The sequence below is a fragment of the Cydia fagiglandana genome, chromosome 27 (genome assembly GCF_963556715.1).
Source record: "Cydia fagiglandana chromosome 27, ilCydFagi1.1, whole genome shotgun sequence".
In the NCBI taxonomy this organism is placed as follows: Eukaryota; Metazoa; Arthropoda; class Insecta; order Lepidoptera; family Tortricidae; genus Cydia; species Cydia fagiglandana.
In genome coordinates this window covers 2,413,714-2,430,554 of record NC_085958.1, presented here as the reverse complement: position 1 = coordinate 2,430,554, position 16,841 = coordinate 2,413,714, and the positions used below count along the sequence as shown (strand labels likewise).

At 39.6% G+C, this 16,841-nt stretch overlaps 2 protein-coding genes across 2 annotated transcripts in view; both read right to left on the bottom strand.

The window, feature by feature from the left end:
- The window catches only part of LOC134677971 (P protein-like), a 67,818-nt gene extending 66,666 nt beyond the window's left edge, over positions 1-1,152 (bottom strand). The window contains exon 1 of the mRNA XM_063536402.1: positions 878-1,152. The gene's annotated coding sequence lies outside the window, so the exon portion shown is untranslated. The remainder of the gene's footprint in view (positions 1-877) is intronic.
- An 11,330-nt stretch (positions 1,153-12,482) lies between these two features.
- The window catches only part of LOC134677797 (IQ and AAA domain-containing protein 1-like), a 40,862-nt gene continuing 36,503 nt past the window's right edge, over positions 12,483-16,841 (bottom strand). The window contains exons 19-21 of the mRNA XM_063536224.1: positions 15,844-15,963; positions 14,728-14,806; positions 12,483-12,644 (exon numbers count right to left, since the gene is read on the bottom strand). Coding sequence (XP_063392294.1) covers positions 12,483-12,644; positions 14,728-14,806; positions 15,844-15,963 — 361 coding nt within the window. The remainder of the gene's footprint in view (positions 12,645-14,727; positions 14,807-15,843; positions 15,964-16,841) is intronic.

Here is a 16,841-nt window from a genome sequence, read left to right as displayed (position 1 = left end):
AACAACAAAAACTTGTTTATTTTTAAATTAATATTATCTCTGAAACTAGGCGTTTATTAAAAAAAGTTTATAGGACATTTTTGTCTCTAAATATCATCAGGAATACGCTGTTAAAATTATTCGGTTTACTCATGTTACACCTTATATATCTACTAGTATACTTATTTCCAATTTTGCTTAAACCAAAAAATACCACGCCCTAGTATGTTAGGAAATTATGATATACATACTTACATATATTCGTAATCAATAAAGATAACAAATTGAACTACTTCATTCATGAAAACGACATGAATTGACGTAGAGATTTATATTTATTTTTAATGAGAACACTCATTTCCTCATAGTGACATAAATACATTATCTAAAAACCGGGCAAGTGCGAGTCGGACTCGCGCACGAAGGGTTCCGTACCATAATGCAAAAAAAAAAAGCAAAAAGATAACGGTCACCCATCCAAGTACTGACCCCTCCCGACGTTGCTTAACTTTGGTCAAAAATCACGTTTGTTGTATGGGAGCCCCATTTAAATCTTTATTTTATTCTGTTTTTAGTATTTGTTGTTATAGCGGCAACAGAAATACATCATCTGTGAAAATTTCAACTGTCTAGCTATCACGGTTCGTGAGATACAGCCTGGTGACAGACGGACGGACGGACGGACGGACGGACGGACGGACAGCGAAGTCTTAGTAATAGGGTCCGTTTTACCCTTTGGGTACGGAACCCTAAAAACTGATTTGGGGACATTCCATTAACTCGAAAGCGAAGTAAAATAATCACTCGGTGCACAGATTATCATAATTAACATTTCTAATATGCACTGATAATCGGATTATCTAGCATCCGTCAACATTTCCAACAAACAATTAATAACCTACGAAATCACAACACTTCTATTTTTACATTTGCCGCGAAACGGTCACAGACAAGGTTTATTTTTATTTTTTATTTTTAAAACGCGTGCGTTCGCGTTGGCGCGCGGCTTGATACTGGCTTGTTTTTATTGTGGTTTTTATCGACATTGACGTTATCAAGTGTAACATAAAGTTACTGTTTATACGTTAGAACGAAAACGACATATGTTTTGTCATATTTGTACGGGGAACATGCGTTTCGTTACGCAGTTTTCATGATTGGAGATGTCGCGAGATGAAATTTGCAGCGATTTACTTCCTATGACGAAATATGCTAGCAATTAGTATTTGATATCGGAGTGTACATATTTGAAGTGTACAGTTTACGTCACTGATTGATTATACACATATATAGCTGGTCAAGCAGATCATGTCAGTAGAAAAAGGCGGCAAATTAAAAAAATGTAGGCGCGAAGGGATATCGTCTCATAGAAAATTTAAATTTCGCGCCTTTTTCTACTGACAAGATTTGCTTGACCATCTATATCTCATTGGTACCTAGTACTATGGGATATTATCTATGAAAAGGGACCTTATTGTCGATGGCGCTTACGCCGCACAGCGTCGCGCGGCATTGTAGGTATTTATATCGGATCATCGTTAAAATAATAAAAATGGCGTAAGCGCCATCGACAATAAGGTCCCTTTTCATAAATAACGTCACATATATAAATACCTACCAGACCGGGCATGGGAAGCCATTTATGCAACTTGAAAACTCTACAAGAAACGTGATGGGTTTGTATTTTTACAAGCTTTTATTTACTTTCACCTGACCGTTGTCTGTCTGTGTGTAATCAAATCTTGCAAGTTAAATTTGATGCACTTCCCGGTTTCCGATTGAGCTGAAATTTTGCATACATACGTAAATCGGGTGACAATGCAATATTATGATGTCATCGAATATTATGTATCTGATCTGATGATGGAGACCGGAGGTGGCCATAGGAACTCTGTGATAAAACAACGAAACCTAATTGTGTTTGGGGTTTTTAGAATTGTCTCGATGATTATTAGTTGTCTGTCGTAAGAAAAGTACAGTCAGCGATAAAAGTTAGTACCAAAAATAAATTTTTTGCCAATAACTTATTTTGAAATAGAAGGCAAAGGGTCTAATCGCCTGACGGTAAGCGATAACCATCGCTCATGGACACCCGTCACAGAGAGGTTATAAGTGCGTTGCCGGCCTTTAAGAAGGGAGTACCTACGCTTTTCATGAAGGTCGTTTCGGTCCGGCTTGGAAATACGACCCTGAATCGCTGTCAAACTTCCGTTTTGTAGGAAGTTTCCTTTCTGTACTGTAAGTAAGTACTAAGTATTATAAATTCTGTGGTTTAGCTGTGAGAGGTAAGAAGTTACTGGGGATAAGCACAGCATACCTGTCAAATGGTGTCAAGCATACTGCATAGTTAACTTGGTCCAACTATAACCATATAATATGAATAATATTCAACTATATAATATGAATAATATTACAAACAGCTACTAAAATCCTCAAATTTAATTTTAAAATCATTAAGCAATAAATTAACGAAACTATTAATATAATTTTTAAACTTACAAAAATATATTTAAATTTTAAAAAATATATTTTTACGTCTAAAGTCACTTTAAACTAATACAGTTCAAATTACTCCATCAAATTACTATATGTATAAGCAAATGTACCCCAAAAAGGGGGAGGCCTATGTTCAGCAGTGGACGTTTTATGGCTGAGATGATGATGATGATGATGATAAGCAAATGTGATAAAAATATTAGGTAATTAATTTCCTAACTCACTAAGTACCTACTGTCACATGTAGTGTAATGATTAGAGATGCAACGGATAGTTGTTTGGCCGGATACCGGATACCGGATATTCGGCCTGACCATCGGCCGAATATCCGGTATCCAGCCGCCGAATATTCGGCCAGCGGAATTATACCTACATTTCGGTTTTTCAGGTGCGCATTCTGCAGGTTTGACCTGTTTCCTAGTGAACGTTCGCTCGGACAGATTTCTAGGTTCGAAATGTTTGCGCGTGCAAGTCAGTGGAAAGTTTAAATCGTTTTAAAATAATAAACAAGTACGATTATGACCGTGTCTGTTTCTTAAATGCAATTTGTTTACTCCAAAATCAAGCATTGTTACTATCCGGTATCCGGCCGGATAGTAAAATAATGGCCGGATAGGCCGGATACCGGATAGTAACCAAATATCCAGTGCATCTCTAGTAATGATATAATTATGTTTAGGTACCTTATGATTGTGTATAATGTAGATACCTAAACCTACGTAGTAATACAGATATCATTAACAAACACGTTGGCCGAATGTTAGCGAAGGTCTACGTTTCAGAATGGGCAATAATAGGATGTTCTCCTCTGCAAGTTGCATTTCTAAACCGATTCTTATGAAAAATTTTTGTAGGTTCGGTAAGATAGAATTTTAGAAGTCGTTTGTTTTTTGGGAATAATTTAAAATGGCGGAAATTGGTATAAAGGACTGAAGCAGCAGCAGGATGGCACTTAAGACTATTATGAAATCTGTATGATAATGAGTCAACTTAGAGGATATAACCAACGGAGACGCCATGTCTAAAATTTTCGGTACAAAATAGTCTGCCGTTTTTTGCGGGGGAGGGGCACATCAAATGTATAGGTACGTCATGTCAGATAAACGTCAGTCCATACATATGGTTGACATGTGGTTGACCATTGGCCGCCTATTTTCGACAGAGGGGAACGCCTGTTAATGGCGGCTCCATTGTTAATTACTCCGAGTCAACGAAGTTTTTATTTTTACATTTTCTAAGCTAGGTCTCACATATAGTTCATTCTTTTTAGCATTAGAAATAAGGTAAACAATCTTAATGTGTATTTTAATTGAAAAACACATTTTAAAAATAAGTTATGGCAAATATGTAACAATTATGAATCTAATATGATCATTTATATTCTTCTGCTTTCATAAGTAATAGTTACTGATTTTTAAAAAGCGTTTTTCAATTAAAAGGCATGTCAAGATCGCTTACCTTCTCTCAAGTTCTTTCTAATGCTAAAAATAACGAACTATAGCTAGTATATAGTGGTAGAATATTTTATGTTTCTTAGTCTTTTAGTCTTTTTGATATTAAACATGATATAACACAAGCCTGCGAATCAAAACCAACAAAAAAAAACATTTACTTTCAGAAAACAAAGGCCCATTTTATCCTCCATAGTCCTCCTAGTCTTGTCATTATTGCAGTTTTGAATTTTGTACCTTCTTGTATTCCATTTTATTTCAAAATTCTACACCTTATACACCATACACCTAAGCCTTACAAACCACTCTATTGATAGGTGAAAACCGCATGTAAATCCGTTCAGTAGTTTTTGAGTTTATCGCGAACAAACATACAAATACACAAACGGACAGACGAGGCGGGGGACTTTGTTTTATAAGGTGTAGTGATTTTCTTTTATACTTATATGGGATAATGTCTATGAAAAGGGACCTTATTGTCGATGGCGCTTACGCCCCACAGCGTCGCGCGGCATTGTATGTATATCGGATTATAGTTAAAAATGGCGTAAGCGCCATCGACAATAAGGTCCCTTTTCATAGATAACGTCACATATGGTTACCTCGCATTCTTCGTAAACGAGTCATAATGAGAAGACTGTGTAGCCTGTATCTTAAACATACGACATAGATAAGTCTTATCGGAGGGATTAATTACGATTGCTTTATATGTGTTTAGTCTTCACGCATATACACATACGTCGCAGTACCGCTTCTTTCCGCCATAGGCAGGCATGGCTCACTCCGCGATTACGTCGCTTTGCTACAATACAATACAGGTACATCCGTTCCACACCAATTTTGGTGGCTAGCCATAAGCCGCGCGTGGCGCTGTCGCCACCTAGCGGCCATATCTGTCCTGATCGTAACAGACGCGTTTTGTTAGAGAGTGAGTCTTCTGTACGTAATACTATTATTTATTCTGTGTCATAGCTCTTCTTCCTCGAGTTGTCCCGGCATTTTGCCACGGCTCATGGGAGCCTGAGGTCCACTTGACAACTAATCCCATGATTTGACATAGGCACTAATTTTTACGAAAGCGACTGCCATATGACCTTCCAAGCTTATTGGGATTATTAGTCCGGTTTCCTCACGATGTTTTCCTTCACCGAAGAGCGACTGGTAAATATTAAAAGATATTACTAGATACAGAAGACTCACTCTATAACAAAACGCGTGTGCTACGATCAGCACAGATATGGCCGCTAGGTGGCGACAGCGCCACGCGCGGCTTATAGCTTTCCCCAAAATTGGGGTGGAACGGATGTACTTTTAGCTACCTGTAGCAAAGCGACGAAATCGCGGAGTGAGCCACGCCTGCCATAACTAGCTACACCTAAAGGCTCTGTACACACCTGATACTGCACATACCTACGCGTTGTAACATACAGATCATTATTAGAGATGGCACACCGCTTGCGTGACGCGTGCGGCGTGCGTGCACAATGATCACGCGGATAAGCTAGCGTGCGCACACGCACCTAATGAGTTCTAGCCTTAAGAATCACTACTGTTTGAAGTAGGTCAGATGCGATGAATAAACAAACATCTAATCCATAAATCAATAATAAGATAACGATTTCTACGGTTCATTGTCAAGAGTAAGCATTTTAAACACAAACACCGGCACTAAAATACATTTAACACTAGCTACCCGCCCCGGCTTCGCACGGGTTAAACAAAACCTTAACAAATTACTCGTATACATCTAAACCTTCCTCAAAAATCACTCTTTCGACAGGTGAAAACCGTATGAAAATCCATTCAGTAGTTTTTGAGTTTATCGCGAACATACAAACGGCTCGATTCTGAAAATGAATTAGATCTCTACTAGACCTCAACAAGTTACGATATGGATAATTTAAAGATATTTGTAAGATAGATATGTCAAATTTGACGTTTCAGCGATTCTGGAGGTCCTCTTGAACGATTTCGACAAGTTATGATTTAGATATCCAAGTCACATCTAGTCGATATCTAATGTAAATCTAGTTGATCTCTATATAGTCTCTAGATCTTGTGATTAACTCGTTTCCCGAATACGCGTGAAACACACAAACAGACAGACGTGGCGGGGGACTTTGTTTTATACGGTGTAGTGATATAGGCATATTTATGGTCTGGCAATCCATTTTGTCAGTAGAAAAAGGGGTGCAATTCAAGATGTGTTATCTTAAAATGACTATAATTATAATAACCCTGCGGATTTCTTGCGAGCAAACTTACTAGAATAATGATCGCTGTTATCACAGAATAACAGGCCAATTCGAACGTAAGCCAGTTGGGAGACACTCCTGACTTCGAACATACTCGGCCCCGGCCGCGTAGCCAAGTTGCCAATCGCTCACGCTCCGTAGCGATCGAAACGCAACTGTCACTGTCGCACTAATATGGAAGGGTGATAGAGAGACATAAAGCTTTTCGTTGTCGAAGCGATAGCGATTGTAACCTTGGCTAGGCCGGCCGTTCGGCTCAGCATTGCTCCGAGCAATTGTTAGGGTTGACGCAACTTGACGTCCCTTTGCGTGCACACCACAGATAAGATAATTACCTACTTGAATTTTCACAACCCTAAATAGTCGAAAAGGACAGTGCCATAAGTTAGAAAGCATCCGGTATCCAGCCGGATATCAAATTAGTGGCCGGTTAGGCCTGATACCGGATAGTAAATGAATATCCGGTGCATCTCTACTAATAAGACTTCTATAGGTATTCTGTTGCTGTATTTAAAAAAAAATGTAAATCAATCCCACTCGCAACAGAAACTTTTTTTTTTGTTATGAATGGGCTTACTCATGGCCACAGACTAGCCGAGGCGTAGACGTGGCCTACGATGGAGCGAGCTCGCCCAGAAGGTGCCTGTTCACTCTTGATTTGAAGGTTGCCGGGTTATAAGAACACGGAAATATAGACGCCGGCAAATATAAATTCTAAATTCTATTATAAGTAGCTACTTATCATAAAAACGTTTATGGCTCATAAACGCTTTAATTACAAATACATATGCGAGTGTGACGTTTACTAACAAACAAACAAACAAACAAACAAACAAACACATGCAGTGTATGTGTCCTTGCGTATTGAGTCGTTATTGATATCTATATGTGACGTCCCACGGGTAAGTACCTACCTTATGGCGCTTGGCGCTTACGCTATTATTAACGCCGCTCCAATACCTATTATTGCGGCGCTATGCGACGTAAGCGCCAGCCACCATAAGGTACCTTTTACCGCGGAACGTCACATATTATAGACCGACCGCTTAAACGAGTCCTCGCCTGCGCGGTACGGGGGCGACGGGGAGGGACGACTAAGGGCAGCGGACCCCCTCTGCCGAAAACCTAGCACATTGTGCAATCTTTTGTATGGACTGACGTTTGACATGGCTATTTGTACGTTACTTACAAATCATGTAGATAGAGTAAATAGCTATACATTTGACGTGCCCCTCCCCCACAAAAATCGGTTGACAATTTTGTGTCCAGTTAGTAAATGCTCTAAGTCGCAGTGGCGGATTTCCCATAAGGCACAGTAGGCCCGGGCCAAGGGCGGCAAGATATTAGGGGCGGCAAATTGTGACAAAAAATTCGCTGATGATAACAAAAAATAACGAGGGAAATGCTTGCAACACAATTTTTGACTTTGTACCTATACTATTTTTATTTGAACTATCTAGGAGGTGAACATATCAAAAGTCCCCGGCCGTAGCCCTTGAGCCAGGGGAAGAGAGAGCTCCGAAACTGCCGGACCAATTAAGTTGAAATTTGGCACACATATGTAAGTTTGTGACCCAAAGATGAACGTGTAACGTAAATAATAGTACATTGTGCAACATGGGGCGTAAGTTGAATAATGCAAACGAGAGTAAGTTAAATCGCGACGGCTTGCCGGAGCGATTTATAGGCTCGAGTTTGCAATATTATTACGCCCCGAGATACACACAATGTTTTTCATCACACTTGCGATACAAAAAATAAGTTTAAAGACAAAAAACTGTTAATTATGGCACTAGAAACTTCATAACTCCCTAGGGAAAACGAAATTTCTATAACTCCCGCACATTTACTGAGCGAGTGTGATGAAAATGAATATTAAATATGGCCTCCATATTTTGGGGGGTAAATGAGAAAATTTAAAAATAAAGTTTTTCAAACTATATCATGTTACATATCAAATCAAAGAGCTCATTGTAAGAATCTCAGATTTTTTTTATAATTTTAGGATAAATAGTTAAATAGTTTAGCAGTTATTCAAGAAAATAGTTTTTAATGTTTTTGTAGGTAGTACATGAAAGTCAATGTTATTGGTAAAACTGTCACTTAAAATGAATAAGTATTTGCTTATTTTTTTCATAAAACCTATGTTCCTATCATCATGTCACAAGGACGTATAGTTTCTAAGATATAATAAGCGAAAAACCGAAAAATGTGACCTTCAAACCAAAGCCCCCAACTTTTGATATGTTCACCTCCTAACGAGTCCAAAAAAGTTACTAAGTAAAAAATGTGTCCCAAGCATTTCCCTCTATAATATATCTTTCCGTTGCCTGATCTAAATGTAGTCAATATGATGGGTGCTGATGCTGAGAAAGGGGCGGCTACAAGGCTTGGGGCCTAGGGCGGCAAAGACTGCAAATCCGCCACTGCTAAGTCGTCATCACTCATCAGATATATCAAAAATATCTGAACACGCACTCTAACGGCTTGACAATAGAGGCGAGATATTTGTGAGCACCTCCACCGCTCCGATATATCTGACGCATGTGTACCGCCAAATGGCACCTACACAAATCAAAGTTTTACCATTTTCACTATTTACTAAAATATGAAACTGAGCTTTTCAATTGCGGGCATTTTTCTCTGTCACTCTAATTACGTCTTAATCAGAGTAAACGAGAAAGATCCCCGCAATTTCCGAATTTGGGTTGTCACGGTAGCCCTCCTGTATTATAAATCAAATTCCAGTAATAAATTATCATATTAATGCTGTATAATATTAAAATTAAAATTATTATAAACTGTAGGTATATTATCGTATATTCGATGTTTTGTTTATAGTTTTCAGATTAATAATATAAAAATTACACTGTTAAAGTAAAAAAAGTAAAAAAGAAAACACTCACTTGCTTTCGGTTTCCAGATTGTATTTTCGAAATGACCGTCTGTTCCACAGTTTTTTCCTAGTTTGCTTGCGTAAACTTAAAAAAACACCAGAAAACTTCTTCACCTTTGTTAAATGACCATCGTTTATTTCAAAAAAATCATCATCCCTATTGTCCTTAACATTATTTATATTTTCTGCATTTATAGTACTACTTTCTGTGCTATAATTATCGTCATTGATGATTTCTGTGTTATTAATGTTTTCCTCAATTTGTAAATGTGCATCATCATCATTATCATCAACGATTTTATCATCTATTTTATCGTTATTATCATTTATCTCATCTTCTATCCCTTTTCCCATTATTTGGGGAACAAAACTCTGGTCCTCAACTGGGCTTTTATTATTATTCCCTTTATCATCATTTATATTCTCTATTACAGCATTATTTTCATCCATACATTCGTCTACATAGTTGTTAATATGTGTAATGTCGTCTTCTTGAATATCAAATGCTTCATTTATTATCCCAATCTTCCTGACAACCATCATTGTATAAAGTTTACCTGTTAAAAACATTTAAATAATCGATTCGAACTTTAAGATACATTCATTAATAGATCTAGAAACGATATGGATTAGATATGTCAGTGTCAAAAGTGACCTTACTGTTTAAAGAAACGGCACATTTGCCACTGACATATCTAATCCATATCGTTTCTAGATCTATTAATTGACATATCTTAAAGTTCGAATAGGGCCGTATGACAGTGAAACTACCTATAAAATCTGGAAAATTAAATGACTAATGTCATAATATATCTTGTCCTGGGCAGGCGTGTCTCACTCCGCGATTTCGTCGCTTTGCTATAGGTAGCTAAAAGTGCATCCGTTCGGCCCCAATTTTGGGGTTTTCCATAAGCCGCACGTGGCGCTGTCGCCACCTAGCGGCCATATCTGTGCTGATCGTAACAGACGCGTTTTGTTAGAGAGTGAGTCTTCTGTACTTAGTACTATTATTTATTCTGTGTTTTGGGTATGATAAAGACGCTAACTGAATTTTTGGATAAAATTACCGAAAAAGATGCAAAATTACCTTTTTCTCCTCTCAATAGCAATATAGCACAACTGAGGTTTGAATCCACGGATTTTGACCACCACACAAATATTTCTATTTATTTATTTTTATAATATTAAGGGATAACACGTTTCAACAAGGACTTTTAAACAATGTCACAAACTAAAAATAAACGCACAATAAAACACTCGTTTAATCACAGATTCGCGAAGCGTGAGAACGCAGCGCGACCATTGAAACGTATGGATATAATATAATATACCTACGTGCCCGCGCCGAAACAATGCGCCAAAGAATTTTGTTATTAAAACATTATTCAAAATGTTTACGTGACAATCGCGAGTGTACAAACCTTGGAATATCTCAAATATCTCACATCGGCACAGAATAAATAATAGTACTAGGTACAGAAGACTCACTCTCTAACAAAACGCGTCTGTTACGATCAGCACAGATATGGCCGCTAGGTGGCGACAGCGCCACGCGCGGCTTATGGCTTCCTCCAAAATTGGGGCAGAACGGATGTACTTTTAGCTACCTGTAGCAAAGCGACGAAATCGCGGAGTGAGACACGCCTGACTTCGGTGACAATGGATTAAGAAGAACTTTTTACTTTTTTCGCATCTTTTTTGGAGTTGGTTAAAAATGTAACCTAAATATGTTACTTGGGCTATAAACTTAGGCTGGTCCATTTTCTATGGGAGGGTAAATTTTTTTTCGCGATTTCGGGGTTGGTCCCGTAGTAAACGTTGTTCATTATAATCACAAAACCTCCCTGGCGACGTTACGGGAATGCAGTTATTTTTAGCCATTGGTGGCCTAGCGGTAAGAGCGTGCGACTTGCAATCCGGAGGTCGCGGGTTCAAACCCCGGCTCGTACCAATGAGTTTTTCGGAACTTATGTACGAAATATCATTTGATATTTACTAGTCGCTTTTCGGTGAAGGAAAACATCGTGAGGAAACCGGACTTATCCCAAAAAGGCCTAGTTTCTCCTCTGGGAGGTCAGATGGCAATCGCTTTCGTAAAAACTAGTGCCTAATACGTGGGATTAGTTGTCAAGCGGACCCCAGGCTCCTATGTGAGCCGTGGCAAAATGCCGGGATAATGCGAGGAAGAAGAGTTATTTTTAGCCACTGTGTACCTATACCTACCTACATGAAAAGCCAACACCATTTGGTTTATGCCTCAAATTCCTATGACTATACATTGGTAGGCACATGCCAGGTCACGTCCGCAGCAATTCGTAGAAGTGAGATGCAGCTATCTCTACCATAGCTGTCTGACATACAGCTGCGTCCCTATCGTCAGTTACTGGATAGGGAATATTAATACGCAAAACTCTGCGTAGGGGGCCCCACTATAGTGTAAACAACATTATTTGCGGTATTTGACGTCTGTCACTCACAACAGCAATACTACGTAAAATGTCTTGCACATCGAAATCACAAAGGAAAACAACTGCACTGCGAACGTTTACGTTCTACGTCTTTTTTTTTAATTTTAGTGTTGGCCGGACACCACCGTCATGAATCGGTAGTCGTCTAAATAAATCGATATGAATTTTTCATTTTTCTTTTAATAAAAATAAGGAAAAGGTGGATAATTAACTGTAAATATGGATATATTTATCGTCACTTAACAGACAACAAATTTGACATAGAAATAACATAAATAAACTTTAAAATAGATCCCCAGTTAGTTTAAATTTTGACAGTGGGTGCGACCTACTCGGTCGGTGTATTAAATGAATTTAGTTTGCGGGAAAACCATATAATTCTAGCTTTATTTAAATCTCAAATAAAAATTCATTATACGTCACAATTCGATACCTCAGTCTACGTGCCATCCAATCGTAATCGCTTGCTGTGACAATCGATTTGCGTTAGTTACATCTCTATATACGTCAGTCATAATGTGTCAAATACCGCAAATAATGTTGTTTATACTATACCACTATTCATCACAATCTGGAGGTCTACCGCGAAATGTAATACTTACGACCGGTCTGGCCTAGTGGGTAGTGACCCTGCCTGCGAAGCCGATGGTCCTGGGTTCCTTGGAATCTCAGTAAGGGCATTTATTTGTATGATGATACAGATATTTGTTCCTGAGTCATGGGTGCTGTTTTCTATGTATTTCAGTATTTGTATATCATATAAGTATTCTGTATAAGTTGTCTGAGTACACACAACACAAGCCCTCTTGAGCTTACTGTGGGACTTAGTCAATCTGTGTAAGAATGTCCTATAATATTTAGTTATTTATTATTTATTTATTATTTATTTACTATGTGCAAAAGCAAACCCACCATCTTCTGACTTCTCTTATCCTTTCTATTCCTTCTTTTTCTCTTTCTCCTTTTTCTCCTTCTCCGCTTTCTTCCTCAGTTTCTCATAAACGTCCGCCCTCCGCCTGTTTATATCGGCCAGCTCAGCTCTCGGCTTCTTCAGATAAGAGTGTTTTATGAAGAACTCCTCGTACTGCTGACGATAGTCCTTGTCAATGAAATCACCGATCAAGGGCCTTATATTTAAAAAACCTCACAAGAATCTGAATTTAACAACTTTTTGTTCAGTAGTTTTTCAAAAACCATTTTTCAATTAAAAGACCTGTCAAGATCGCTTACCTTCTTTCAAGTTCTTTCTAATGCTAAACAAAACGAACTATAAGTTACTATGTGCAAAAAGAAACCCACCATCTTCTGACTTCTCTTATCCTTTCTATTCCTTCTTTTTCTCTTTCTCCTTTTTCTCCTTCTCCGCTTTCTTCCTCAGTTTCTCATAAACGTCCGCCCTCCGCCTGTTTATATCGGCCAGCTCAGCTCTCGGCTTCTTCAGATAAGAGTGTTTGATGAAGAACTCTTCGTACAGCTGACGGTAGTCCTGTCAATTAAATCACCGATCAAGGCCTTATATTTTACCTTGTAAGTCCCTGTGTACTTGAACAAGTACACGTTATCCTCGTAAGTCCCCGTGTACTTGAACAAGTACAAATTATCCTCGTAAGTCCCAGTGTACTTGAACAAGTACAAATTATCCTCGTAAGTCCCCGTGTACTTGAACAAGTACAAATTATCCTCGTAAGTCCCAGTGTACTTGAACAAGTACAAATTATCCTCGTAAGTCCCAGTGTACTTGAACAAGTACAAATTAAATTCGAGTTCACTGTAGAAATAAAAGAAAGTTCCAAATTCAAAAGCGCCAACATTTGCCTGGGTATTACGAGGTTAAAAACCGCACAGGGATCTAAATTTAACTACTTTTGGTTCAGTAGTTTGGAAAAACCAGGAAAAGGAACGAACGTAAAAAAAACCGGGCAAGTGCGAGTCGGACTCGTGCACGAAGGGTTCCGTACCATAAAGCAAAAAAAATGCAAAAAGAAAACACCCATCCAAGTACTGACCACGCCCGACGTTGCTTAACTTTGGTCAAAAATCACGTTTGCTGTATGGGAGTCCCACTTAAATCTTTATTTTATTCTGTTTTTAGTATTTGTTGTTATAGCGGCAACAGAAATACATCATCTGTGAAAATTTCAACTGTCTAGCTATCACGTTCGTGAGATACAGCCTGGTGACAGACAGATGGACGGACGGATGGACGGACGGACGGACGGACAGCGAAGTCTTAGTAATAGGGTCCCGTTTTACCCTTTGGGTACGGAACCCTAAAAAAAACAAAAAAAATGTTTGGCCGTTTCATACATTTTGGTCGAGTAGAGGGCGTCACTAGCATACTCACAGGGCCTAAAATCGAAAATTCGGTTTCTGCCTCTCTATCACTCTTGCTTATTCGATCGACAGAGGCAGATAACGAAATTCCGATTTTCGCCTTTGGCTGTAGGCCACCTTGATTAGGGTTGCCATACGTCCGGATTTGTCCGGACATTTCCTAATTTTTGACCCTTTGTCCGGATTGCGGCCGGTCTTGGCATGTGTCCGGATTTTTAGGAATGACCGCCCGAGGAGGGGGCTACGGGATCGGGCGAAGGGAAAGGGAAAAGTAGATCCACGATACAGTACACCGCAGAGAGCAGCGCGCCACCGGGCCGGGCGTCGTTCAAGCTACGCCAAATCTCTGCTACAAGAAATGTCCGGATTTTTAGGGTGATGTCCGGATTTTTATCAAGACATTTAATTCTTCCATATGGCAACCCTAACCTTGATGCATCAATGTCATAGTGAGAACTTGTCAATTTTTTTTTAAGACTTATAGTATTTGTATAAGTTACTCTATGGTTTACTGGATGCACTAGTGCTGCACTCTTGTGGCAGAACATTGCAGTACATTGCAGTGCATTGCCCTATTGTCAGGCGTGGCTCACTCCGCGATTTCGTCGCTTTGCAACAGGTAGCTACAAGTACATCCGTTCCACACCAATTTTGGTGGCTAGCCATAAGCCGCGCTTGGGGCTGTCGCCACCTAGCGGCCATAATTATCGGTCCTGATCGTAACTGACGCGTTTTGTTAGAGAGTGAGTGAGTCTTCTGTACCTACTACCTAGTACTATTTTTATTCTGTGCGATTGTTTTTAATAATTATAGATATAATAGTGCTGTGATAGGGCCACTATACCTACCTCTATACTGAGAGCCTCGAAACCGCAGTTCTCCATGGCGTCGTAGAATTCCATCGGCGAGAGCGGAGTGATGTTCAGTCTACAAAATATCGTAACTACTCATTGACATTTATTATATTTAAAGACGGGCACTAAAAGGCTTGCTACACGGTCGCCGACAAGCCTTCTAACCGTCTGACCTTGGTCTGTCCTTGGTCAGTTTTGGTCAAATTTTGTTGGTAACAACTGTCTACACGGTCCGGGACCGGCCAAGGCCACGCGGTCTGGGGGCTTGTCGGCGACCGTGTAGCAAGCCTTTAAGAATGGTGCTAGTTTAGCGGTGTCACTCACGAATTCGAACCAATCGTGCAGTGTAACGCAACTAGTTGCGAGTTGCGACCAATCGCGCGCATGATGCGAACTCATCAACCAATCGCGTGCGTGGAGTTCGACTGCACTATTGGCTCGAATTCGTGTGCGTGACACCGCTGTATTCGTGTGCGTGACCATTACAAACTAATCTAGAATGTAAACTAACGGGTGCAGAATCTTACGGTATCTCCATGTAACATTTTATAACATTTTCATTTTATTTACGTAACCCACATAACAGACAAAACATCCTCCAGACTGAGCATAGTCGCGCTACCCCCGCTGCCACGCATACGGTAATTTTACTCCACGGTCGAGTCGAAAGTGTCTTTGTGTGACGTCCGTGAACTCGTTCGTCGTTTGAACAGACCAATCACGGCACGGGACATCGCTCACCTCGTCCCGCGCACCCCCGCTTTTTTGGCAGCATCGGTTGCATGAAATAATTGCTCTAAACTACGTCTAGAGGATTCCTAGTCTATGACGTAACCAGGGAAACCGCTGAACCGGTTTAAATGAGATAGTTTGAGGTCCGAGGACGGACATTAGATAGTTTTTGAGCAATCATCGTCATCATATTGAATAGGTAACTCTAAATAGGTATCGGAGACCAAACTTTGCTCCGGAAACATATAAAAATCTCATAAATCCGCGTTTTCCCAGAGATAAGCAACCTATATACCAAATTTCAACCAAATCATTAGAGCCAATTCAGAAATCCCCAAAATATATAAATATACAAGATATATATAACACAATCTAGACCTGACAATTCTCTCGGCAGACATGACTTGTTTGAACACCTCCATGATGACTCCGAACCCGTAGCCCTGCAGCATCTTGGCTAGGCTCTGCACGCAGAAATCACGTTCCACGCTTCTTATGCTGGAACATTCCAACATCATCATTCATCACGCATTTTACTTCATACTGCATTTTGAGTCAAAAGTGAAAGTCAAAAGTAAGATGCTGGCCTGCCCGCAATCAAAAAAACCGGGCAAGTGCGAGTCGGACTCGCGCACGAAGGGTTCCGTACCTTAATGCAAAAAAAAAAAAAAAAAGAAGACGGTCACCCATCCAAGTACTGACCACTCCCGACGTTGCTTAACTTTGGTCAAAAATCACGTTTGTTGTATGGGAGCCCCATTTAAATCTTTATTTTATTCTGTTTTTAGTATTTGTTGTTATAGCGGCAACAGAAATACATCATCTGTGAAAATTTCAACTGTCTAGCTATCACGGTTCGTGAGATACAGCCTGGTGACAGACGGACGGACGGACAGTGAAGTCTTAGTAATAGGGTCCCGTTTTACCCTTTGGGTACGGAACCCTAAAAAGGCAATGAAAATATATGAAATTGTTAACCTAGGTGTTAAGCGTAGATAATAAGAGTTGATTTGTTTTGCTAATTTTGCTATGTCACAATAAGGGTGACAATTTCAATTGTGAAAAATAAAGATAAAAAAAAAGTAAGATGCGTAAAATCTAAGACAATTTCGTGCTTCGAATTTGACAGGTAGAGATGGCGCTGTACAGGGCTATAACCGCGAAAATCTAAGTTCGCAAATTGCGGGCATCTTTCTCTGTCACTCTAATTACGCTTCCATTGGAGTAAAAGAGAAAGTTCCCCGCAATTTGCGAATTTCGGTTTTCGCGGTAGCCCCTCAGCCGCCAAAATTGCACTGGGTTTTACGAGGCTAGGATAATCTCATCGAAAATGGTCCATTGGAGCCGCTGTTAGCGACAATGAACCTTATTAACAA